The sequence below is a fragment of the Vanacampus margaritifer genome, chromosome 9 (assembly GCF_051991255.1).
Source record: "Vanacampus margaritifer isolate UIUO_Vmar chromosome 9, RoL_Vmar_1.0, whole genome shotgun sequence".
In the NCBI taxonomy this organism is placed as follows: domain Eukaryota; kingdom Metazoa; phylum Chordata; class Actinopteri; order Syngnathiformes; family Syngnathidae; genus Vanacampus; species Vanacampus margaritifer.
In genome coordinates, this window is record NC_135440.1 from 1,920,980 (window position 1) to 1,947,492 (window position 26,513).

At 38.5% G+C, this 26,513-nt stretch overlaps 1 protein-coding gene and 1 long non-coding RNA gene across 6 annotated transcripts in view; one reads left to right on the forward strand and one right to left on the reverse strand.

Moving 5' to 3' along the window:
- Positions 1 to 26,513, reverse strand: part of ano10a (anoctamin 10a) — an 84,368-nt gene that overhangs the window by 8,184 nt on the left and 49,671 nt on the right. For 4 of the 5 annotated variants that reach the window (XM_077575205.1, XM_077575203.1, XM_077575204.1 and 1 more), the window contains 6 exons: positions 25,328 to 25,383; positions 25,168 to 25,242; positions 22,992 to 23,147; positions 22,716 to 22,907; positions 20,877 to 21,005; positions 6,269 to 6,385 (listed from right to left, as the gene is read on the reverse strand). In XM_077575205.1, the coding sequence (XP_077431331.1) occupies positions 6,269 to 6,385; positions 20,877 to 21,005; positions 22,716 to 22,907; positions 22,992 to 23,147; positions 25,168 to 25,242; positions 25,328 to 25,383 (725 nt within the window). The remainder of the gene's footprint in view (positions 1 to 6,268; positions 6,386 to 20,876; positions 21,006 to 22,715; positions 22,908 to 22,991; positions 23,148 to 25,167; positions 25,243 to 25,327; positions 25,384 to 26,513) is intronic. The other variant, XM_077575202.1, reaches the window with a different exon arrangement.
- Positions 8,607 to 10,173, forward strand: LOC144057527 (uncharacterized). The gene is made up of 2 exons (XR_013295278.1): positions 8,607 to 9,444; positions 9,517 to 10,173. It is a non-coding gene; the product is annotated as an uncharacterized LOC144057527 (long non-coding RNA).

Consider the following 26,513-nt stretch of genomic DNA (forward strand, 5'->3'; position numbering starts at 1 on the left):
AGCTACAGTTACTACTAATGGGATGATATCTCACGGTTTTACTCTACAAAGAGGCACAAGGCAGGGATGCCCACTGTCCCCTTTATTATTTGCAATATTTACTTATTTATTGACCGCTTGCAATTGCTATACACCAGGAAAGAAGGATTAAAGGAATTCACTCTGGGTTAACAGAACACAAAATTAATCTATATGCCGATGATATTTTACTTTATTTAGAAAAACCTGCTATTTCATTAGGGGAAGTATTTACCTAATAACTAAATTCTCACATTTATCAGATTATTCTATTAACTGGACAAAATCAACACTACTACCTATTACAGAAAATTCATGGAACCCTGCAAGCCAGGACCCACACGACTCATTTCCTATAGGCAATTTAAAATATTTAGGCATAAAAATCTCACCTAAATTAACTGATTTAATTAATTTAAACTTTACTCCACTTTTGGATAGCATTTATAGTGACTTGGAGCGCTGGAATAATCTTCCCATTTCTCTAATAAGACGAATAGCCACCATTAAAATGAAAGTTTTACCCAAAATAAATTATTTTTTCCCAATGATTCCATTTAAACCTATGTCTAACTGGATCCAGTTGTTTGACTCGGCCGTTACAAAATTTTACCAGGAAAAAAAAGCAAACATTAGTCTATCTACTCTTCAGAAAAGTAAATCCAAAGGAGGTCTAGAGGCACCAAATTTTATGCACTACTATATAGTTAACCAGCTACAATATATCATTCTATGGGCACAACCCAACAGAAATACTAGCTGTTGGCTGGAACTAGAACAGTAGGATTGTAATAACCTCAGACTTCTTCTTCTCAGACTCTTTATTACAACATCGATTAAGCGACACAATTGTTTTAAAAACCCAATGATTTCCGCCACCCTGACTGCCTGGTAGAAGGCACTAGAAATTACAAAAGCCCATCTGGAGCCCTGCAGGCTTTCTCCCATATGGCATAACCCCGACTTTCAACTTAACAACCAACCGTTTTATTTAGGTGTGTGGGAGCAAAAAGGAATTACATATCTCCACCATCTTTTCTCAGATAATATGTTTATATCATATACATCCTTGCTCCAAAAATACAAAATAAAGAACTGACATTTTTTACATTATCTGCAAGTTAACTCTTTGACTGCCAGACGTTTTCAGAAACGGGATGTCGCCAGTGCCAGCCGATTTAAGCATTTTGACTGATCTTTCAAGGTCCACAGTAAATGTTGTGTTTGGACTATGGACTGTGTTTCTACCTTATTCCGTTCTTCAGTAATCAACAATAGAAAATGGTTAGTTTCACCGAAATGCTCTGTTTTGAAACAAAAAGCGGAGAAAAAGATATTTTTGTGAAACTATGTTATTTCATGCACTCTAGTGAATTCTACACTTCTTTTTGTCCATGAATGATGCCACAAACACCTAAATAGGGCTTTACTTCTGTAATACACCACCACCAACAATGAAAAAGTGTTTTTAGATTGCAAAATAAGTTTATTTCCATTCAACAGTGTAACAATTTGACAAAACAATTTCGCAAACTATTTACAAATGTGTGCAACTGTGGTACTACTTACAATTATGTGGATGTTTCAAATACAGTTTTTCTTTTTGTAACACTGCCCTGCATGCAAGGAGACGGATCAGGATTTGCACAACAGATACGTTTCACTTCGATTGTCCGTTTCGCGTGCAGACGTTACACTTTCTTGACAGCCTTTTTTTCCAGGGAATAGCAAGTAGCAGACTGTACCCACTACTACGATGAATATGCATTGGACTCGGGGCACTCTTCGTCGTCCGATTGAACGTCCGCCTGAGCGTGCTCGGTTGTGCTCGGCGTTTTCCGGTGTTAGCATCGCTATCGATGATGATAATCGTCGTCATCAATGTGCTCTTTAGCGTTGGTCGATGCCTTTCGTCTTTGAAAAAAATTCCCAAGTGTGAGCTGCTTGCAACCGGTCGCCATTGTTCGCTTCTTCAGCCATCTAGCTCCGCCTCACGTCTTCTACTGCCGCGTCAATGCTTCCAACCTCGGAGTCACCATCATCATCATCGATGATGATCATCGTCGTCGTCAATGTGCTCTTTAGCGTTGGTCGATGCTTTTCGTCTTTGAAAAAAACTGCTCGAGCGTGAGCTGCTTGCAACCGGTCGCCATGTTCTCTTCCCTTCCCCAGCCATTGTCCCCTCTAGCTCCGCCTTACGTCTTCTACTGACGCCTACCCAATCTTGTCAAAAGAGAGTCATTGCTGCCATCTAGGGGCCAAAAATAGTCATTAGGCTAACTAGATCTGCTTGAAACTTTCACCACAGCTGGGCAAGGCTTTCCTCCACCCGTTTCCAAAAAAAATAAAAAAATTGGAGAACGTCTTTTAACGTCCTTGGCGGCCCTCCGTAGGTTTTTACTAAACGTCATTTAACGTTTTTGGCAGTCAAAGAGTTAAAAGTATGATAAAGAAACAAGTTCCAACACTTCGGGGTACGCTCCAACCACCTGTTTCAGCTAAATATATTACGAAGCTTTCTCCAACAACAACAAAAAAACAGTTACTTTCGTACACTGATAAAATCTCGAAATGGGAGACAGACTTGTCTATAGCTCCGGAATCTGACTTTTGGATTTAAGTTTGTGAAAATGTATTTAAAATGACAAAACACACAAATTTACAACTTATCCAATATAAAATTATCCATAGAACATACATTACTCAATATATGATGAAGAAAATGGGACTCTCCGACTCCGACATTTGTCTCCAGTGTTTACAAAACACTACAGACGCTTATTTTCATGCTTTATGGTTATGCACTCCGGTTATGTATTTCTGGACTAAAGTCTTGGAAAAACTTTCCGCTATCTTGGACTGTAGGATACCTTTATCTCCAAACTTGTGTTTGTTAGGTGACCTAACAACAAATAATTTACCATGTGAATATATTCAATCTACACTTGTAGCCCTTACTATCGCTAAAAAAACAATTCTTGTTAACTGGAAAAATAATCAAACTCTGAATATCGATCAATGGCCTATCCTCCTCAAAATCATATTTTAATGGCAAAAATATCTGCCTCGGGGCTGTGGGTGGCCTTGGCGGGCTCACTCTGCTTCATCTATCCTTCCTTCCTTTCCTCAGGCTTTCCTTCTTTTTTTTTTGTCAGAGGGGGTTTTTTTGGTGTGGAAATTTTATGTATCAAAAGTACTAATGGTATCAGCACTTGGTATCGGTACCAATGAGTACTGAAGATTTGAGTATCGGTATCAGTCTAAAAAATATCAAACATCCCTATTTTTATGCTGATGATACTCAATTATATTTTGCCCTAGAAATAACAAATACGCACAATTGCTGTAATCTGGAGGCATGCCTCGCCGACATTAAACAATGGATGTCGTTTAATTTTTTGCTCCTTAACCTAGATAAAACCGAGAGGTTGATTGTCGATCCCTCTCGTCAGCGGCGTCTGTTTACGAACACCTCTCTAAACCTCAATAAATGTATTATTAGCCAAAGTGACTCCGTAAAAAATCTCGATGTTATGTTTGACCCAACTCTCTTAAGACTCATTTTCATACTCTTGCATTTGGCTGAATTATGTGGGCCTGGTGACTGCCACTGCTTTCTTTTACTCCCTTCTCCACGGCTTGGAGAGGGAGTTAGGTGCCAATGACCGATTTGGATGCTGCTTTACGCATTCCGCGCTGGTTGACCGGGATGAGATCTAGGGCGGACCATTATCTTGGGAGTTGCTGGGAGATAACTGCCACGACCTACCAGGGTGACTTTGGATGAGGACCCACTTCTCTGACGACGTCTTCTTGTAGTGCTTCAACTTCTTAAATGGACTTTCGCACTATTCTAGTTAATATTGTTAAGTATCACAAACTATGTAAATTGTTGCCCATTCGGCATCCATTGGAGGCTGGTCATCCTGGAAGGGGGATTACCACATTTGCGGTCCCTTCTCAAGGTTTCTCATTTTTCCCCTGATGAGATTTTTTTAGTTTTCCCTTGCCCCCTTGTGGTTCGATCAGGGGATGTCGTTAATAGGGGTGTTGAAAAATGTATTTGGCAATACATCGCGATATTACAGCGAACAATTCTCGTATCGATTCAATATGCAGCCTAATCGATTTTTAAAGATACATTTTTCATGGAAATATTCAACAAAATGTTTTAATTAGAGTTAGGGTTCACACTTAAAGCATTAAGCAAATTTGAACATGAAACAGATTGCAACCTGTTAAATACAGTGGCTCACAGTTATAAGCCTGAAGTACATTTTCATACAATTTTTACAGTGTACATGACCAAGTTAACCGATTAGTATTTTCTAAATTTGAGCAAAAAAAAAAAAAAAAGAACATTGCAATAATTGACTTATAGATTCGTATCGGGATTAATCGGTATAAAATCGAATCGTGACCTATGAATCGTGATACAGATCGAAACGCAAGGTAATAGGCAATTTACACCCCTTAGTTTTTAATATTTGTCAACTGTGGGCATGTGAAGCCCTTTGAGACTCTTGTGTGATTAAGGGCTATATAAATAAACTTGACTTAACACGTGAAGTTATGCACTTAAAAAAGGTTAAACAATTGAAAACATGGTTTATATTTTATTTTCTTCAAAAGAGTCACTCTTTGCTCTGATGATTTTTTTGCTCTTGGCATTCCCTAGATGAGCTTCAAGAGTAGTCACCTGAAGTGGTTTTCCAACAGTATTGAAGGAGTTCCCAGAGGTGAGAATGCCAAGAGCAAAGCAAAGCAAAGCAGTAATCAGAGCAAAGGGCGGCAATTTTGAAGAAACTAGAATCTAAAACAGGTTTTCAGTCATTTCAAAAAATTTTAAGTACATAACTCCACATTTGTTCATTTTTAGTTTTGATGCCTTCTGTGAGAATCAACAATGTAAATAGTCATGAAAATAAAGAAAATGCATTGCATGAAAAATAGGGGTGGGCGATAATCATCGTCATTGATATGGTCAACTTGGCTATCACGATGTCCAATTTGAAATGATCGAGTTTTAATACTATCTCTAAATGGGGGGTGGGCGGGCTCAATTGATTGGATGCAAAGTAGGAGGAAGTGATGAAAGTTCTCATTTGGCGAATCAGCGTGCAGACGGAAGAGGAAGTGATAAGTCTTCATTCTGCAAATCAGCAGGCAGGATTCAGTCACGTGACTCGGTGGCACCAGCCATGAGTAAGACGAGAGAAGTGTTTACAAGTGAAAACATTGAATCAAAGTCTCGTTTTAGTGACTAATAAACTTAGCAAGACTTAAGTCCACGTCCCTAGCCTGGAAATCTTTTGGGGTTGACAAGACCAAAATAACATCGTAATGTGTGCCGGAAAACGGTCGCCGTGAAAAGCACTGTTCCATCACGGACAATATGGAGGACTTACGTGACTTTAGGACTCCACAAGTACGACTACCACTAAAAAAAAGATAAGTAAAGCAACCGAACACAATCAGAAAACCCTCACTGCATTGAGCAACACACACTGCAATTGACAAAGCAAGTAAACATTGCCGATGCTTCACAAACGCCACCGTTATGTAAGCGAGTAAAAGTTGACCAGTAATTTAAAAGAAGAAGAAAAACAGGAAGCGACTGCGCCATGCGATGTCGTATGGGTTTGCTTTTGTAATTATCGATAAACCGTAGTGTTTCTTTGCTGTTTTCCTATCTACAATTATATTAATATTCGCTTATTTAATTAATTCCAAAAATATTCCTGTTTCCATCGTCCCCCCCAAACAGACCTTACTCTATCGCCCACAATTGCTTTTTGACTACAAACATAAGTGTGATGTAATATCCGGTCAAAACTTGCAACGTGTCTTGGCAGTGTTTACTCGCCAAACCTGTTTCCATAGTTAAAATTCAAATTTTCCTTTTTTTCAGTACGCTTCAAAATCCACCCCCTCTAACCGTAAAAACTTTTTTTTGCAAATTTTGGGCCTTTTTTCGAATTTCTAGCGTTTCCATTCAGTTTTATTTTCGCATTTCTTGAAAATTCAAATAAAAATGGGTGGATGGAAACCCGACTAATGACGCAGTTGTATTTTTTCTTTTGTGCAAGTTGGAGTAAAAGAAAACTTGAGACTCCCGTCTATTTTTGCATTGCAGAAACTTACCATTAGCCCCCAAAATTAACCACGAAAAAAAAAAACTAAACTAAAATAACTTTAATTTAGCACCATATAATCCTGACTGAAAGGTAGAAAAGAGTTGTAGTATTACCTTTTTTTTGAGAGCCTCCATTGATTCAAATTCCAGACGAGCCAGTTTGATCTGTATATGTTTGGGGACATCAGGAACCAGGAAGGCCAGGATAAACTTGAAAGCCAGAAATCCATGCTGAAATTCCAATTCAACATAAGATATGTGTTTTGATTTTATATGCACATAACTTTTCTTAAAACCATGCTCAGAACAAGGGGTTAATACTGTATGACAAAATAATTATAGAAATATAATGTGGGCCTCTTTCACTAACATTGCATGAGCATACATTTGTCAAGTCATCTTTATTTATATAGTGCTTTCAAACAGCCACGGCTGTTACAAAGCACTTACAGAAAACATACCTCAAAAAATTTAACAAAAATACAAACCAACAAATATTTTTTTCCATTGCTACGTACACTTTGAGTTTGCAGTGGTAATTGATGAAAGAGGAGATTCAGTCCCCTTTCAACAGTTGATCAGAAATCTGTGCTTAAATCGAGCATATAACCGTTTGATACAATTCTGTGATTCATCAATATTTTTACAGTTGAATTTGTGCATACTCTCCTCAGGACATGCGTGATCAGAACAATGTCAAATATATTTCACCCAAGATGCACAACATATTGAAACTACAGCCATTCATAAACCTTTTACAGTAATATATTACATTTCGGTAGTAACCGCGTAACATAACTAGTTACTCAATATATTTTTATATTATTATTATGATTAATATCATTATTTAAAGTTACTGACTCCCGTAACGCGTTACAATTTTGTGGTCACAAGACAACTAACTATCACAAATTGTAAGTGAAAAAACTATATTTTACAATATATCTAACACTAGACAATATGCAATTTCTGGAAAAGCTAACATTTTAATGCATGTGGAATGCTTTATTATAACAATATTGTTAAATTACATTGAAAATGGATGTTTAGACTGCTGAATGCAGAACATTTTATTTTGAATTGCTACTGCCACATGTGGCAACAAAAAAAAGAAATTATACTGAGCACTCCCTTCTTCAAATACACAATGCACAATGACATGTTCCCATTGTGAACAGAAAGCTGTTGTACCTGTGAGCTAACTTGACTTTTTGAAAATCAGGGATTATAACGTATTGAAAATTGTCATGTAAAGCTGAATGGGACACATAGATTTTAATAATTTCAGTGAAATTATTATGCATGTCCTGATATAGTTGGTATACATGTATATTACTTAGCATAATGGCCATGGATTTATTTGCAATGTACAGTCAGAGGTGGGATACGAAACCACAACCTCCAAATTAGTCTCCTGTCCTCTGTGTCCCCTTTTGTTTGTTTTATTTATTGAGCCCTGGCCAACTGATAAGGCAAAGTAACCATATCAAAGGTATTACAATTGCAAGTTTGGAACAGAGGGTGGCGCTGTTCGCTGATGACATACTTTTTGTTTTACTTAGAAGAGCCTGAAAAATCATTCACTGGTCTGATGACCTTTTAGACTATTGGAGGCTTTCGGGATAAAAACTCAACATATCGAAAACACAAATTACTACACAAAACTCCGTGCCTGAGTGGCTGAGAGCAAGGTATGCACTAAAGTGGGAAGCGAAGTCCTTAAAATACTTTGGGATAGTATTAACAAAAGACCTAACTAAATTATCAAGTGCCAACTTTGAACCATTATGTTTAATCATAAAAAAAATACATTCACAGATGGAATCTTATTCCATTCTTCAAATTAAGCTCAAGAGTAAACACAATAAAAATGAATATTTTTCCTCTACATCTTCAGATGATAACTATTTAAAAGAATGAACTGATTTCTCGATTTATATGGGAAGGGAAAAGGCCGCGCGTTAGATATAGTGTTCTACAACTAAGGAAGGAAAATGGCCGTGCTTAAGGAAATATTTCTTAAAAGCAGTTAGTCCCCCTACTATATTGGTCTAATCCAAATTATAAAGCCATATGTAAAAAATAGAGTTTAATCTGAATGTTGAATTCCCTCTCCTGGTTGCCATTGCAGAATTTAGAGTTAAAAAACCCATGAATAAGTTTTATATTAAACACATGGCAGAAAGTAATTAAAAACAGTAATATTCATAACATGCTCGGGCCACGGATGGAACCCCTGGCCCAGGGGAGGGGGAGGAGGGCGGACAGGGGAGGGGACGGGGGAAGGAGACGACAGGAAGGGCAGGAGGCAGCGGCAGGGCCGCAGAGAGAGGGGGAGAGGAGGAGGAAGGGCGACGAGGGAGAAGGAACAGGGAGGCGGAGGACGGGCGGGGAGAGGCGGAGAGGGAGAGGAAGCAAGGGGGAGGAAGGGGGAGGGGAGAGGGAACCACGGGGCACCCCGGCAGCCCACAGGCCCCGAACCGCGTCGCCAGGCCGCCCCGAACGCCAGGGAGAGCCCCGCAACACAGCACCCCCCACGAGACCCAGGGAACGACCAAGACACAGCCGCCACCCAGCAGCCAAAAGAGGGGCAGACCCGCCCACGCCCAGCCAGAGGGGGACAGCACCTGTAGAGTTAGTCCCCTGGCATGCAGTGAATCCGAATATTAGCCCTTAGTGCCCATTGGAGGTGAATCTGCTCGATCCTGTTGGCAGCAACTGAGTTCCTGACTATAAAAACACAACCATTAGTTACAAACTGCCAAATACAGAGACATCAATGTAAGTTATCACGATGTGGTGGCTCTCGCTAACAGGCAGAATTAAATAACCAGAATTAGGTTAAAATATTCTATACACGTAGACCATATTTCTATGAATTTTGATATTTGTTTTTTATTTGAGGCTGATATTTTTTCCATTAAAATGTGATTTATGAGGAGGTTAGACCATTGGTCGATATTCAGAGTTTGTTTATTTTTCCAATTAACAAGAATTGTTTTTTTTGCGATAGTAAGGGCTACAAGTGTAGATTGAAATTGTTTATGTGGTAGGTCAGTTCATACCTGTCAACTTGTACGTTTTATACGTATTTTATACGTTTTTTTACCATTTCAAATCATGTACGCCGTACACCGACTTTTGTACGGGGAAAAAAAATGCGCTGACATGCGCATGCGTAGATATACATAGAGTAAATATCGTGGAAGCAAGCATGGAGGAGCCACCTAGTAAGAAACGAAGAACTCAAGGATCGGGTCGACACCAGAAAGAATGGGAGTTACTTCAAGGTGAATATGCTGGCTGGATTAAAGCATCGTTAAGAGGCACTCAATTCTCATTCTGTGTCCCTTGCAATAAAGACGTGAAAGTTGCTGCGAGTGGATTTTACGATCTGAAGAGCCACTTTAAAACTGCCGGACACGTGGAGAATGTGAAAAAAAACAATTCACATGTCCCATTAACAATACTGAGTGACTTGGTGGTGTTGGACCCAAGAAAGAGAGAGATTTTGGATTACACAAGTATTGTTAAGCTTGCAAACAGGTTTACACCAGACTTTGATCAGGAACAATTAAAAGATGAATGGGAAGACTATCAACTAATAGCTGATGATCTTCTCCCTCAGAAAAGTCAGGATGGACAACCAATTCGTCCAGAGACATTTTGGCCTCATGTGTTCAAAATGAAAACTGGTTTGGGGCTGGATCGCTTTCCACTGATGAGAAAGATGTATCTAATTTTACTCAGCCTTCCTCACAGTAATGCTGATAGCGAGCGGGTTTTCAGCCATGTGAGGAAAATTCATACAGAGTACAGAAAGACAATGGGAACAGACACTCTTACTTCTTTATTACAGATGAAATTGAACTGTGACAACTGTTGCTCACAAGTGAGACCCTCATTAGAGCAGATAAAGTCTGCTAAATCATGCACATTGGCTTACAATAGGAAGCACTGAAGGCACAGTTTATTGCATTGTAAACTTTTTAAATTGAATAAAAGACTTTGTATGCAAATTACCTTTGTTATTTCTATTACACTGTCTGGTTACCGCGAGTAAACATGCGTCGTACGGTGTTTGTAAGGTTTTTTTGGGGTTTGTAAGGGGAATCATAAGCATTTATAAGGGCAGTTATCGGCAGAGGTTGACAGGTATGTCAGTTGTTGTTAGGTCACCTAGCAAACACAAGTTTGGAGATAAAGGTATCCTACAGTCCAAGATAGCGGAAAGTTTTTCTAAGACTTTAGTCCAGAAATACATAACCGGAGTGCATAACCATAAAGCATGAAAATAAGTGTCTGTAGTGTTTTGTAAACACTGGAGACAAATGTCGGAGTCGGAGAGTCCCATTTTCTTCATCATATATTGAGTAATGTATGTTCTATGGATAATTTTATATTGGATAAGTTGTAAATTTGTGTGTTTTGTCATTTTAAATGCATTTTCACAAACTTGAATCCAAAAGTCAGATTCCGGAGCTATAGACAAGTCTGTCTCCCATTTTAAGATGGGTAAAGACATTTTATCCATATATGAAAGTAACTTATATATTTTTGAAAGTTTTTTTGTTGTTGTCGGAGAAAGCTTGGTAATATCTTTAGCTAAAACAGGCGGTTGGAGCGTACCCTGAAGTGTTGGAATTTGTCTCTTTATCATATTTTTAACTTGCAGATAATGTAAAAAATTTCCGTTTGTTATTTTGTATTTTTGGAGCAAGGATGTATATGATATAAACATATTATCTGAGAAGAGATGGTGGTGATGTGTAATTGCTTTCTGCTCCCACACACCTAAATAAAACGATTGGTTGTTAATTCGAAAGTCAGGGTTATGCCATAGGGAAGAAAGCCCACAGGGCTCCACTTGGGCTTTTGTAATTTCTAATGCCTTCCACCAAGCAGTCAGGGTGGCAGAAATCATTGGGTTTTTAAAACAATTATGTCGCTTAATTGATGTTGTAATAAAGAGTAAATCTAGAAGTCTGAGATTATTACAATCCTTCTGTTCTAGTACCAGCCAACAGTTAGTATCTCTGTTGGGTTGTGCCCATAGAACGATATATTGTAGCTGGTTGGCTATATAGTAGTACATAAAATTTGGTGCCTCTAGACCACCTTTGGATTTACTTTTCTGAAGAGTAGATAGACTAATCTTTGCTTTTTTTTTATTCCAGTAAAATTTTGTAACGGCTGAGTCCAACAACTGGAACCAGTTAGCCGTAGTTTTAAATGGAATCATTGAGAAAAAATAGTTTATTTTAGGTAAAACTTTCATTTTAATGGTGGCTATTCATCCTATTAAAGAAATAGGAAGATTATTCCAGCGTTCCAAGTCACTATGAATGTTATCCAGAAGTGGAGAAAAAGTTTAAATGAATTAAATCTGTTAATTTAGGTGAGATTTTTATGCCTAAGTATTTTAAATTACCTATAGGAAATGAGTAGTGTGGGTCCTGGCTTGCAGGGTTCCATTAATTTTCTGTAATAGGTAGAAGTATTGATTTTGTCCAGTTAATAGAATAATCTGATAACTGTGAGAATTTAGTTGTGGAGGACTTATCAACAGAAGGGTTCATGAATGCCTACCTACGGTTTACAGCCCTCAGGGGTCCCAAGGAAGCTCTGGTATAATCAGGGGACACACTTTGTGGGTGCTAGTCTGATGTTACAAGAACTTTCTTGAAGAACATTGACAGGGACTTGATTCTAAAGAAGGCGGCAGTTGCGGGCACTGACTGGTCATGGGAGATTCACCCGGCGGACTCTCCCTTTTAAAATGGGGCAGCCGAAGTATCTGTCCGTGTACTCAAAAGAGCAGTGAGCAGTGTTGGCGAGGGAGGCAATCTCACAACTCTGGAATTCCAGACGCTCCTCTATTTGACTGCCAATTTATCTAACGAGAGCCCAATCGGTGCCAGAACAAGTACAGGACAAAGCTGTAGAAGACATCGCGCTAAACACGCTTCTGCTTGGCAAGACCGAGGGTTTAAATACGCCTCCTATCCTGTTGTGTGTCTGAGGGCAGTTCAGATTGAGGTTGACAAATTCTGGAAGCGATGGAGTCAGCTTGCTGAACCCGGCCCATACATCCGCCAAAAATGGCATGCTTCTGCATGTTTAAACTTGGCCGAGTTGTGAAAGTATGTTCTGACACACATGGAGTAGTACATGATGTACGAGTTAAAACATGTCAATGTTTTCATTCATCTGATGAACAGGTAAAGATAAACCAGGTTTGAGAACCCTGCCCCTCAACCATCCTGCATAGGGATGTCAGAAGACTGTTGGTTCTTTTACAGAAACAAGAAGACTCCCCACCACGTGGCGTGTTGTGGTGAAAAGGATTCCCACCACGTGTTGTGTTGCAGAACAATGGATCCCTGCCACGTGATGTGTTGTGGTAAAAAGGATAATTCCCACCACATGACATGATGTAGTGTACAGAACTCCGTGTACGACAAAGACCCCCCTCTACCTTCCCCCTCAAGGGATGGTGGTGTGTTTCGGTACGGGATAAAGACTCCCCACCATCACCATTTTGATGGTTTGCTTCGGTGAAGGGACTTCACGATGCTAACAATGACGATTGACTTTGTTTATTGACCTCGACACTCCTTTACGCTTATATGTATTGACCTCGACACTCCTTTATATACGCAATATAATTTCACTGAAATGATTGGATGCACGTTAGCTTTCAGCATCAGATGACACTTTTCAATAGGAATACGCCATTAGCCATAATTGTAAACAAGTCACTCAGCTCACTGGTAAAACATCTGCCTGCCAGCCCAGGCATGACGATGCGTGGGTTCAAAACCCGCTTGGAACACTTTTTTTTTTCAATTCCAGAAAAGTCATTATACAACAACTTAACATCCATTTCATTAAATGTAATTTGACATGATTTTTTTTTCAATATGAATCCATATTTTCAGCTTTCTGTATTACACTCGATTACTCAATACAATTACATACGTCACAGCCCTTCCATATTCACAATACTGCAGTGGTTAAAGCAAATGACTGGCATGTGAAAAGTCAGGTTTCGATCCTGCTTGGAACACAACTTACATTTCACATAATAGTTATTTTAATTATGGCAGAAGTTGGGCCATCTGGATGGACAAGACTATATTTCGGGCCTCGCAGGTAGTAGCCAACACAGTTTTGAAATCAGCCCGTAAGAGTATTCAAGTTATCTTATGTTGACTGCCTCATAGTAAATCAACTGCAACTCCAATCACTCTTACAGGCCATTACATTATATTATATATAGCACTGACTGCCTGCCTACTAAGGGTGTTACCAAGTTACAATAATTTAATATCAAAAGTAGCAAAACTTTCATCCACGAATAGAAACAATAAACAATATAGCGATATTAAACCTTGTCTGTACAAAAATAACACATAAAAGAGGCAAAACACAATCACAAGTGTTACTCGTAACAGCAACAAAGCATGATGAGAAAGACTCCGATTACCGGTCTCTCTTCAAGTTGGCGTCAGTCAGCTCAGTAGTCTACACCTGAAGTGGTGGGAACACGTTGCAAAATAAGAGTACTAACAGGAAGTACAGTGTTAGCTGCCTTAATCTTGTTGATTTAGCTTCATTTGGTAAGTGTGTCTTGTGAAGTGTAAAATGTCATCCCATCTAATGTACATTTGCTTATTGGTTTCTTTTTGTCCTTTTTTTCCCCCATTTTATGTTGACATAATTGTTCAAATAAACAAAGACTGCGCTTTTGTAAGAGCATTCAATTGTAATTTACATTTTTGATCAAATGCAATATGAATTTCGTTGAAGGGAATGCTTATCTATTTTACATTGATACACAAACTGTAAAATTGTGTATGTTCATTAAAATGTGAACTGAAGTGGGTTGATCTGAAAATGAGCCCCAGTCCGGCCCTGGACGGAAATGACAACGGCACGCAGTGTGATACTTGTAGGCCTTCGTAGCATGCGGTCAGCGCGAGGATTCTGAGTGTGGTAAGTCACAGCTCGTGGTAGTCCGGATAAATTAATGATTATACTGTATTATTTCAATTTGTGTTTCTTATGATACTGTGTGGTCTGCTCACCTAGTTCTATTTGATTGTTATGAGCCCACATAGCTCTCTCTGTTGACGTTGAAGTGGCATTTGTCGACTGAAACAGTTTTTATGATGAAGTAACATTCGATCGTTTGCTGCAGATTCCATATTTGTCTGAGACTGGGTGATTCACCACTGCCTCTTTGACACACTATGTTGCAGGTAAATATTTCTCTTATTGCTGTGTTTTATTTGTCATGGCGTTTTTCTTGACATCATATGATCACTTTGTTAAGAATATGGACTTTTTAATATTTTTTTTTTTTGAGAATAGATATATTTTTTCAATGTAGAGCAGAGCTACGAGGATTCTTAGCATGATTCCATATTTGTCCGAGACTGGTTGATTCACCACTAGGGATGGGAATTGATACGATTTTTACGATTTTGATTCCGTTTTTGATTCTGCTTAACGATTCGATTCTTCAATCAATTCTCTTATCGAATCTTTTTTGGAAAAAAGATGAATAAACATAGATTAGCATCCACTTTTTTATGTCTTAGTTGTATCTGTAAACAAGAGAAAAGTAACATGGACTTACAAACCCAACAGTGACGTTTTAAGGTCCACATTTGAGGACTAAGTGGGGTGCCATGGGGTCCCCAGAAAAAAAGAAAAGAAAAAAAGACTACATTTTTTGCACCACTCCTCCCTGTCTCAGTCAAAACAGACACAGTCAGTAGACTGGTGTGTGACTCCCGTGAGCAGAGTCAGTGTGGTCATGTGGAAGTAACGAGTGTTGCTTTTAAGTCACGGTTCATTCTGTACATCTTTGCACGTTTGGAACCTTGAATGAACCCTGATGAAAAAAACAACACAACACTCGCGGGCCGTGGCGTTTACCCTCGCAAGCTGGCGCCGTTTAGTGAGATACGGGTTTTAACATTAGCAGTTACTAACGGCACGTTTCACATAAAGGCAAACTGCCGCTAATATATTACTACCCGTACCTAGAGCGTTGATACGAGAGAACGCTTGCATTGCTGGCGGGCGTTGCTGCTGCGTTGATCCCACCGGGACTTCGGAGCGCTCACAAACACGACAGACAGTCATTTCGTGAGATACGGGCTTTAACATTAGCAGTTACTAACGGCACGTTTCACATAAAGGCAAACTGCCGCTAATATATTACTACCCGTACCTAGAGCGTTGATAAGAGAGAACACTTGCATTGCTGGCGGGCGTTGCTGCTGCGTTGATCCCACCGGGACTTCGGAGCGCTCACAAACACGACAGACAGTCATCACATGCTGTGTGTTCAAATGCTCTTGTATAGTGGTAGTGTTTCCTCCCTTAGATGAAATATCCAATTTGCAAACATTGCAAGTTGGCCTGTAGTTAGCTTTTCTTGGAAGATGTCAACAAACTTTCGAGCTTGGCGCCATGTTTGCTACCCGGCGCACACGGAAAAGTTGCGCAACTTGCGCGCGTGGTGACGTCATCGTCCCACACAGAACCGATAAAGGAATCGTTGGCGAAAACAGCAAACGATGCCAAGTAATTGAAACACTGGGAGCCGGTCCTCAACAAGAACCGGTTTTCGATACCCCTTCCCTATAATCACCACCACCTCTTTGTCACACTGTGTTGCAGTGTTGCTACATTAAAAGAAACATCTGCTATCCACCTGAGTGTCTATGGTGCATTGAAGCGACAGCGGCGTGGACCCTGCAATTTGCCACATGCATAAATGGCCCAACACATATGTAACAATTTAACCCAAAATATCTTAACAATAGCCTCTTTTAATTGACCATTTTATGACTGAAAATGTTTTAATTAGTAGATTAACACCTGTTCACAATGGGAACTCCTGCAAGCCTTTCACCAATAGTTTTCACCAATAGTTAGGATTTGAATTTACCGCACTCTGTCTGCGAATGTGAAGTTATGTGCGCATTGTGTATTTGAAGAAGGGAGTGTGCAGTTTAATTTTTTTGGGCCACAGGTGGCAGCAATTCAAGATTCAATTATCTGCATTTAGCAGCTTAAATATCCCTTTTTTTGAATGTCATTTAACATAATAATAATAATAATAATAAAGCATTACTCAATATAATTACGTACAATGTCACAGACCCTTCAATATCCACAATAGTACATTCGTTAAAACAAATGACTGTTATGTGGAAGGTCTTAGTTTGATTCCCACTTAGGCCCCATTTTAGCACAAGTTTAATTTCACATAATAAGCATTTTCCTATGGGGTATATGCCACGGAGGAGGCGAGACTTCCGACTTCCGTAAGCCACACATTTACGCTGTTTTCAGTTATTGTTGCGACATGATAGACTGTGTCCCAATAGTCGTACTTCCACCCTTGTGCCCCTCAATTGCGTGTTCCCGTTCATGGGTACGAGTGTGTAGGGAGTCTCAGTTCTCCGAGTACGTCTCAGAGTGCTTCGGCGTACTGAGACAACCTACACGCTCACACCCATCAACGGGAACGCGCAATTGGGTTGATTGCCATTGATCTCAATCGTTTTCCTCATTAATATGCATGAGTCAGACAAAATAACAGAGTAGGGCACGCGTATACATCATTTTGAAAGAGAACGACGTCTGAGGCGTAAAATTTCAACATGGTTCAATCGACAGACTGTGGAACAGCTTAAACGGTGGTTGAAATGCGGAGACCTCAAAGTGGGCGGAAAGAAAGCAATTTTCGTAGAAAGGTAAGATTTATTGTATAATTGTTGCTGCCACTCCGGTGCGGTCTATATGACTGCTAATATCGTGTTGGTCACTAATTTTCACAAAAACGAAACACATTAAAGTCACGATTTTCATTTGAAGATTTTAAGCCTACCTTTGGGCTGTTACTTCTGTCTATTTACTTTTGTTTGAGTGGCGTAGTGACACAGTGACCGCTCACATCTTAGTGACACTGACCAACTAGCATGTTGTTGTAGGCATAGAGTTCTATAGTGCTGATACTTTATATTAATTTTAACATTTAAGCAGCAGTGGCTTCCGTAGGTAAACTAGAGGTATTTTTGGTGCATTTACACCATGATGTATAGTAGCTAGCATGCTGTAGCAGGCAGCTACCAAGGCTAACGCTTAGAATGCAGACGATAAACATACATGCAATAGATTGGTTCTGGATTTTCAGTTGCTGGCCAATTTCTACTGACGAAATGTAGAGAGCACATATAGGTGTCTTGGGTGAAAATTTTTGCGTAAATCACTGCCGTTTAATTGTACATGCTTGAACCCAGCGGAGACATTCCTCTGGAGACTCCCTTCATTCGATCCTGGTCACAACATTGCCAGTCACATAGCGGCAGACACCAAAGCAGCAGAGGTTTGTTGTAACCATAATACGTCTTGTCGTGTAACATGTATGACATGATATGAACAGGTCGCATGGACTGATGAAACAAAGTATCATCACGTTCGAGGGTGTTATCAGAAATCTGTCGCAAAAATTGATGTAACAATGTTGTGGTGATTAAGGGTGTGCCAATATCATGTCATGGGAAAGGATGGAATGTTGAATGTGGGTTGAAGCTCAGTTTATGGTTAACTTCAATAGTTTGATGCCTTGAGACCGACGGCCAAATTTGGCCATATTTCGCCACTCCTGATGTAGTCTTATAGCACTATTCTTTAGTCAGCAATTATTAAGTGCTTACTAGGCTAAAAAAAACAGCAGCTTTTGCATTCGATTCTTTCTAAGTACTAATACAGTGTGCTATTTGGTGTTAGAAGCGGCGCCTGGCCTCCTGGAATGAGTGAATGCTTTCTGGCTGACCCTGATGTGTTCGCACGCGCGAGGAGCTGAGCAGAGTACAGCACACGAGTTTACGAGCACGTGCGCAATGAAACAGAGAGAAGGTGAAGGGAGGGCTTAACTTAAGAAATAGCTTGATTTTAAATAAAAATAGTTAACCTATAGAGTACTTATTCGTGATGAATCCAGATGTTAGGATGATTGAAACATGATTGTACGTAAAATTCAGCCTGACACTAAGTAGGACCTGTCATACATGCAAGCCAGATGTAATGACATGTAAGCACTTACAAAAAAATAAATAAAAAATGCACGAGTTTCGTATATTTGCATTATTTTGTTCAAATGAATGAAATATTGTAAAATGTTGAGGAGATGTGATCCACTGGGTTAGCGTTCTGTAACTGAACAGAACATCACGGACAGTATGTTCAGCTGACGGCTGCATTGGTGACGACAAGTGACGTTGCCATTACGTACTCCCACGAAGGGAGGTAACCCTTAAGCAGGCAATACCATTTTGGATGAATCTTCCGATACCTTGTATGGGGTGATTCTCCAATGTCATATATGGGTGGACCTTCGGATATATGCTATAAAAAAGGCATTTTGAGGATTATAGAGGCTTTTTCTACAACCATTCGCTGAGCGCACTATAGAGATGGCCTCAGCAAATTTTGAGGTAATTTAACACAGGAAATTTAGTCACTATTTGCAGCTGTTTAGCAGTTTGAAATAGAGAAATAGACTAGCCTATGTTAAGAATTGGAGACTTCTAAAATATTCTGACTTGGGCAGAATAGGAGAGAAAACTTTAGCCGAGGGAAAAGGGAAGCCATTAAATGAATTTAAAAAACTCTTCTCCTATTAGATGTTTTATTTGACTTCTGTGGATTAAGCGGATTAGCACCCGATTTATTTCACCCAAAAGCATCACTCTTCTTCAACATTATATGCTTTTTTCTTTGGAGTTGTGGGGTTTTACTCTCTTTACATCTGGAATTTTGAGTTATTTATCCAAAAAACATGAGCACATGGTTTTAATTCCAATGAGTGAAATTTATATAATTTCCTAATTTTGATGGTTATTTCGCTTTTACTTTTATTGAACATAGAGCTTCGCCTTGCTTTATCACAATTTAACTATACTAAGAAGTTTTGAGGGATATTGGAAATTATTTCTGATTTAAGAATCATTTTATCATTTATTCACTTTTATCCATTTCACTCATTTGTTAACCAATATTGGAAATTGTTTTTGATTTAAGAATGATTCTATCATTTATTCATTTGTATCCATTTTAATGGATGTAATATAAATGTAATGTAAATGTAATACTTTTGAATTGTAATAAATCTAAGAAAATTATGATTACGTTTCGGATTGTTTTCTACTACCAAAGGTATAGATTTTAAACATATTTACTGTTAGTTATAGAGATAACTATACAAAGTAATAATAGGAACTTTATCTAGAATTGAAATTAAACACAAATATTTTGACTTATTTGAAAAAGTAACATAGCCTTTGAGAGTTGAGATCGTTACTTAAAGGTAACATTGAGAGTTTTATTTCTTTTTGACGTTAATTCGATAGTTTATAAACTTTCACAGATAGGACTTTCTTCATATTTTAGATTTTTTTCTAAACAATAAGAGAGTTTTTGTTTATTTATTAAATTAAATTTAAATATGATTATTAAAATTCTTATGTGGATTTGTGTAACAATAGATACACGCAAACATGATTATTACTACTACCTTTACTATTTTTAGACCAAATTTGACTAAGGTGTAGAAGCAGCAAGGTATATTAGTTTTGTTATTCATTTTCTCTTTTTCTCCCCTATATCTATCGTAGCCATACTTTTGACAACCACTTAGGTCTTTTTAGCGAATGAACAACTATACCTGAACATTGGTAACTGATTTTCCCTGAACCTTTAAAGTTACTTCATCTTAATTTGGATTAAGAAACGAGCCCGAGGGGGTTTCAAAAAACCTTCTGAACTTATTTAGGTCTTAACAAACGCAACTGATCACTGTAAAAAGAGTGTGTTCAGATGATGTCCTTATTTCGAAAAGGTTACTCATTAAGGGTTTATTTGAAGCGAGACCGGGCTGACGTTCTAAAACTGGGGCGGTGAGAACATAAACGAATCCTTCTCGAAGCCGGCTTGAAGAGCCCCCGTCAACTCCTTAATTTCGACCGTGTTGCTGCAGGTGGAGATAAAGGGGAGCTTTAACCCTTTCGGGTCCAATCGGCAAGGTAAGCGAGATCCGACAGTCTGTTAGGTATATTTATGGTGAAATAGCGTGTCAGTTCACAAGTTTTGCCTCGTACGAATACAGTCCCCAGTCGCCTGTGTTTCTTGTCCGAAAATCAACTGGCCATGCCTATGCGCTGTGCGCTGTTCTAAAAATAGTAGTTTGGGTGTAATTGTAAACTGCCCTAAACCCTAAAACCCTAACCCTAAGAAGCAAAAGGGTGGAAGTGTGAGTATTGCAACACAATTTATATGTCGCAACAGCCTAAGTGTGTGACTTATGGAAGTTGGAATTCCGTGGCATCTACCAAATTATTTAAAGCTACTAGGGTTAGGGTGATATTTGAAGTGTCTTGTAAGTAGTATACAGTGCTGATATGTTCCGTATATATTACATTGGGGGGGAACAACAAACTGTGTTGAACCATCAAAATGTCATAATTTTATTTTGTAGTCTAATATATTTGAGCTGTAATATCCATGATGATTAAATATCAGTAAACTTTCTTGTCACAGCATGGCAAATAATCTTTGCAGAATTTGACCTTAATAAAATAAACATACACACACACACACACAAAGTGAAAAGCAGGTTTTTTCCTAAATTATATATTACCTCAATAGCCACTGTCCACAGCATGAGATGAATCTCGGAGTCAGGGAAGTACGCTCTGGCTTGTGGAGACATGCCAATAAGTGTACAATTGGTCACAATAGCAATGACGCTCATGGCTTCAAAGGCAAGCTAAACACAAAGGGAGAGAGCAACAATAAATCAATTGTTCATTATACTTGTACTAATTTGTGTTTTATGTCTTAGCCACACTTTTTTTTTCACACATTATCACTTGAATTTTCTCAGTCATTTTCAAAGGAAGAGTAAGGCGATAGAACAGGGTTCACCAATTTCCGGTGATCGAGGTTCGGAATCCTGCGGGTTTTACATGTTTGCGCCCACTAGCACATCTGATTCATATAATTAGCAAATCAGCATGCCTGATGACGATCCTGATCTTTAGTGTCAGGTGTGTTGGTAGGCGGAAACATCTAAAACCTGCAGGATTCTAGACCTCAAGGACTGGAATTGGCGAAACCTGCGATAGAGGAAACTATTTATTAGCATTATCACATTTCATTCCTATACATATATATATATATATATATATATATATATATATATATATATATATGTGTATATATATATACATACATACACACATATACATACATACATATATATATACACACATATACATACATACATATATATATATACACACATATACATATATATATATATATATATACAAAAGGACTCTTTGAGTTTCCCTCCAGCAGGGACTGGACTTCGTTTTATGACCACCAGGAAACGCATATCACAGCTCCGACAGACGGTTAAGTGGAAGAAGACGAATGGATGAATAGATCGGTCCTCGCTACTTACTCCTCTGTTTATATGCTAGCGCCTTCAACCAGAAAGCCCATCGAGGGCATGAGGAGATTGGTAGAGAAACAAGATGGGCCGAGTTAGAAATATTTGAAGGAAATGACACAATCCCTCCTATATGTGGCTATTTTTTTTTTTACTATCACCACAAATGTCCACTTATGCTTTATGTTTTAAGTGGGATTAAAGTTAAATACAAAATAAACAGTTACTCTTCACAAGGCAGTAAGCAGACTAACCCAAACCTGCCACCTCACATGCCCGCACACAGAACATATTTGGCTTTGAGTGTCCATACTACAGTCACATCAGATAAATATCTGACTTACACACACATAAAAAGAGTCCTTAATTGGATAAAAAATGGGGGGGGGGGATCTGAATAGTACTGTTCAAATTACATAAAAAATATATATGATCCATGTCAGATGTGAACAAGAAATCAGAATTGACCTACAGCGTGAACATAGCCTTGATGACTTAATGGTTGCTTCTTGCTGCGGTATGATTGATACAATGATGACATTATCTTTGTATGTTAATGTGATATATGTGTACATTTGGCAGTGTTTGTGGGTAAAATACCAGCATAGTAGTGGTGCGACATTAGACATGACCGCAACTGTTAAATTTAGATTCCAATCGTGTGTGATATATTGTAATTATATTTTTATTTTATTTTATTGTATCCACTTTTCTGTTCCACTCTAATTCATTGTCAACATGTGGAAGTTAAGAAAGGAGCAAGGACGCTCAGTTTTGTTCATGAAAAGGAGTTTGGCTTGCTCTCATCACTGTTGATATTTGGAAGCACAACAGATTGAAAGGGCGCTAAAATTATCGCTTAAGTTCTTGAATGTAAAACAGATTTTATTTCAACAAAACAAAAGAAAGTAACGTATATTTTATTTTTCTAACCAATGGATGAAAAAGTACGAACTAAAGATTTGGTCCCTGTGCAAGATTTTACTTAGTGACAAGACACCAAAAATGGAAGAAGATATTTACCTGCCAGATCCCTATGTTTGCAGCTGGGTCAGAAAAGGGTCTTTTAAACAAATTGCACATTTTGAAAGCATCAGAGTAGATCTCTGTGATGTTGTTCAAAACAACAAAGACAGCAGCCAGAGGATAAACAGATGAGAACAAACTGACATAGCCAAAAAGAAGGAACAATTCCAGGTAGTCATCAAATGTACCCTGTGAGAAAGTGGGAAATATTGTTAAATCTGTATATTCAGTTTGATCTAAAATTAATAAAAGGCTGAAATAAACTTTACTTACCAAGTAAGTGTTCATGTCAGATTCTAGTCGCACTTGCACATTCAAAGAGACTTCATTTATCATCATCTTATTGCGTCCCCTTTGAAGCCAATAGGGCAGAAAAGCTTCCATGAACTGATTTATGATTTGACTGGTGATCAACAAGGTTGCCAAATTCTTAAAACAGACAATAACAAAAAAATCAAGGCTATGAATAGAAATTATAAAAATTGTATCATCAAAATATTTTGTATAAATATTTTTGTGACACTAGTATACTATATACAAAGATGCATTTCTTAAAGTACCTCAGCTCAACAGAAGTATTCACAGGGCTTAACTTTTACCACATTTTGTTGTTGTAGAGTCTTATCATGTAAATGCTGAAAGTTGTGAATCTAACTTTATAAGGGCGCGAGCAAAAACAGCTAATATACATCTATTAATAGTCATGGCCTGATGACATCTATATGATTATATTTGGTTGTACATACAGTGCCACCTAGTGGTGACGAGAAATTTCATTTATTAAAAAATATATAATTTTTGTTACGGTTAGACCGTTCAACGGATCTAGTTCAGAATTTGTCAGAAAAGCCTTAAGATGTTGACCATGCCTCAAAACAAATATTGTGACTTTTCGGTAGTGATGGTCAAATGAAAACGATACTTTGAAGCTTGTTTCATTCAGACTTCCTGAATCACGCTGCTTCGAAAAGGTGCTTTGGGGATTGTATCATTTTGCAAGTATCACGTGATCGATGCCATTAGAAGCTTCATACGTCACAGCGCGTATTGACGGCTTGAAACGCTGGTGGCTGTCATTACTTTGACAGGTTGTTTTAGTGCGAAATTGTGTAATAACTACCAAACTATTGAAAAACCGTGGATATTTTTTGTGCGTTAGTGATTGTGACCAGTGAAAAGCGATGACTGGGACCGTTTGAGGTGATGGGAAGAGGCTTGTATCCTGTGAACGACGATATTTTCAAAGCTGCAAAAATAGTGAACGTGAAGAGGAGCCACATAAAAACCTTCAATTGTGGAAAAAATATATATAAATTTGTACAAACTTGTAAATCTATCCATGCAACATAACATTAACTGCGTGATTTATATTTTATTTAATTTTTTTTTTGTTTTTTGTTTTGTTTTTACGTCTGTGACGGTGACAGTGGGGGATTGGGGGGGGGGGTACGGGATTTGGCTAGACAAACCAGGGGTGGAGTCCCTAAAGGCTCTGGATGCTGGGGCTTTCATGGTTGACATGCCTCTACAACATCGCGTGGACATCGGGGACAGTGCCTCTGGATTGGTAGACCAGAGTGGTGGTCCCCCTTTTTAAGAAGAGGGAACGAAGGGTGTGTTCCAACTATAGAAGGATCACACTCCTCAGCCTCCCTGGTATGTTCTATTCTGGGGTACTGGAGAGGAGGGGCCGTCGGGAAGTCGAATCTCAAATTCGGGAGGAGCAGTGTGGTTTTCATCCTGGCCGTGGAACAGTGGACCAGCTCTACACCTCGGCAGGATCCTGTTCCAAGTGGAGCAGTTCAAGTTTTTTGGGGTCTTGTTCACGAGTGTGGGCAGGATGGAGCGGGAGATCAAAAGGCGGATTGGTGCAGCGTCTGCAGTGATGCAGACCCTGTACCGGTCCCTTGTGGTGAACAATGGCCAGAGTCGAAAGGCGAAGCTCTCGATTTACCGGTCGATCTATGTTCCTACCCTCACCTATATATACATATATATATATACATATATATATATACATATATATACATATATATATATACATATATATATACAGTACATATACACACATATATATATATACACACATATATATATATATATATATATACATATATATATATATATATATATATATATATATATATATATGCACGTGCACAATCAAATATCTGCCTGATGACATTGTGATTCCTGCCAGTCATTGGACGCTGCACCATCGCTGCACCATCGCTGCACACCACAAAACGTCCAATTCCGATTGTCAGCAACCACGTAATCGGGCCCAATTTCCGATTGGTGTTCGGGACATCCCTAATAATATGTACAGGTATTCCATTTTGACGTAAGACTGTAGCATAACAAAATGTTGAAAAAGTGAAGCCCTTTAAATACTTTCCAAGTTAACTGTCAATTTGTTTGTAGGTGTCGGTGTTAAAAGTGGACCAACCTGTCTGAGCAGCACTAGGTCTTGCATAATGAAGGCAATGTAAAACAGCGAGGCAAAACAGTTTAAGAAGTTGAACTAAAAAGAAAAAAAAAAACGAGCATTTCAAATGTATGCAACAATGTCATGTAGTTAACTAATCAAGATTTTATTTTATACATACGACTAATACTTTGAGGACCAAGTGATTCTGATATGAAGACTCAAGCCTGTGGTTTTCTGGGGGGGGAAACAGGGAAGACATTTTAATAACTCATTAACTGACAAATGTATCACTTACTCCTGTTTAAATCACATTTTATACCATTATAGCTTTAAAAGAGTTGTCGGCAACATAGGCATACACGGAGACAAACGTTCTCGAGCAATTAAAATGCAGGTAAACCCTGATTTTCTTACTTAAAATATGTTATTACTTTTGTCCTTAGGGATGTAATGATATATAAAGCAGGGTGCACGCTCCCCGTTCACCAAATCGGTAATGACGAGGTGAAACGAAGCGGCGAGGTAAATATTTCCCACATTGGCACGGCAACTTTGTCAAAATTGCACCATAGTAACCTGGCTACCATGACCAAGCATAAATGTCAATTTGCAAAAACAGACAAACAAACAAACACACTCACACGGACAAACATGTCCGTACGCAAATTGCATACAGTAATACCTAGGGATTCAACGATAACCAAACATCACAATACGATATTATCACGATATTAAGCTCACGATAAGATAGTCACGATATTGTGGAGAGGTTGGCGATATTAAAAAAAGGTCGCTACTGTAAAAAATTTAGCTCATACTAAAAAAGAAAGTACAATATTGTGCTTTCGTACATAACAGCAATGCATGTTAACAACCTACAATCTCTAATTATACTTAATATTGAGGCACTTACTTGCTAATGCATGCACATATTGAGTTCAGTGTTTCCTCTAGGATTTTTTTTTACAGTCCCCTCAATTTGCTTACTGTAGGTTCATATGGCGTAAAGATTGGCAATGACTCAAAATACATTTGCAAGATATTATTTTACTGTTAAAACAACTTGTTTGCAACAAGCAGCGGCTGACAAAACAAGTAATTTATATAAATTTAAAAGAAAACATCAAGAGGAAAAAAAGTTTTTCTTTTATGTGAACATTGTTTTGTTCAACACAGAAGACCCAACTCTTTAGTAAGGCCTCCCAACTATCTAACCTTGCTCTCGCAAGATGTATTCTCGCGGTATTTGTGAGTTCACAAACTCCCGAGAATCTATAATGTACCGCTCCCATTGATTTCCACCGATATTAACTCTTTGACTGCCAAAAACGTTAAAAAACGTTTAGTAAAATCCTACGGAGGAG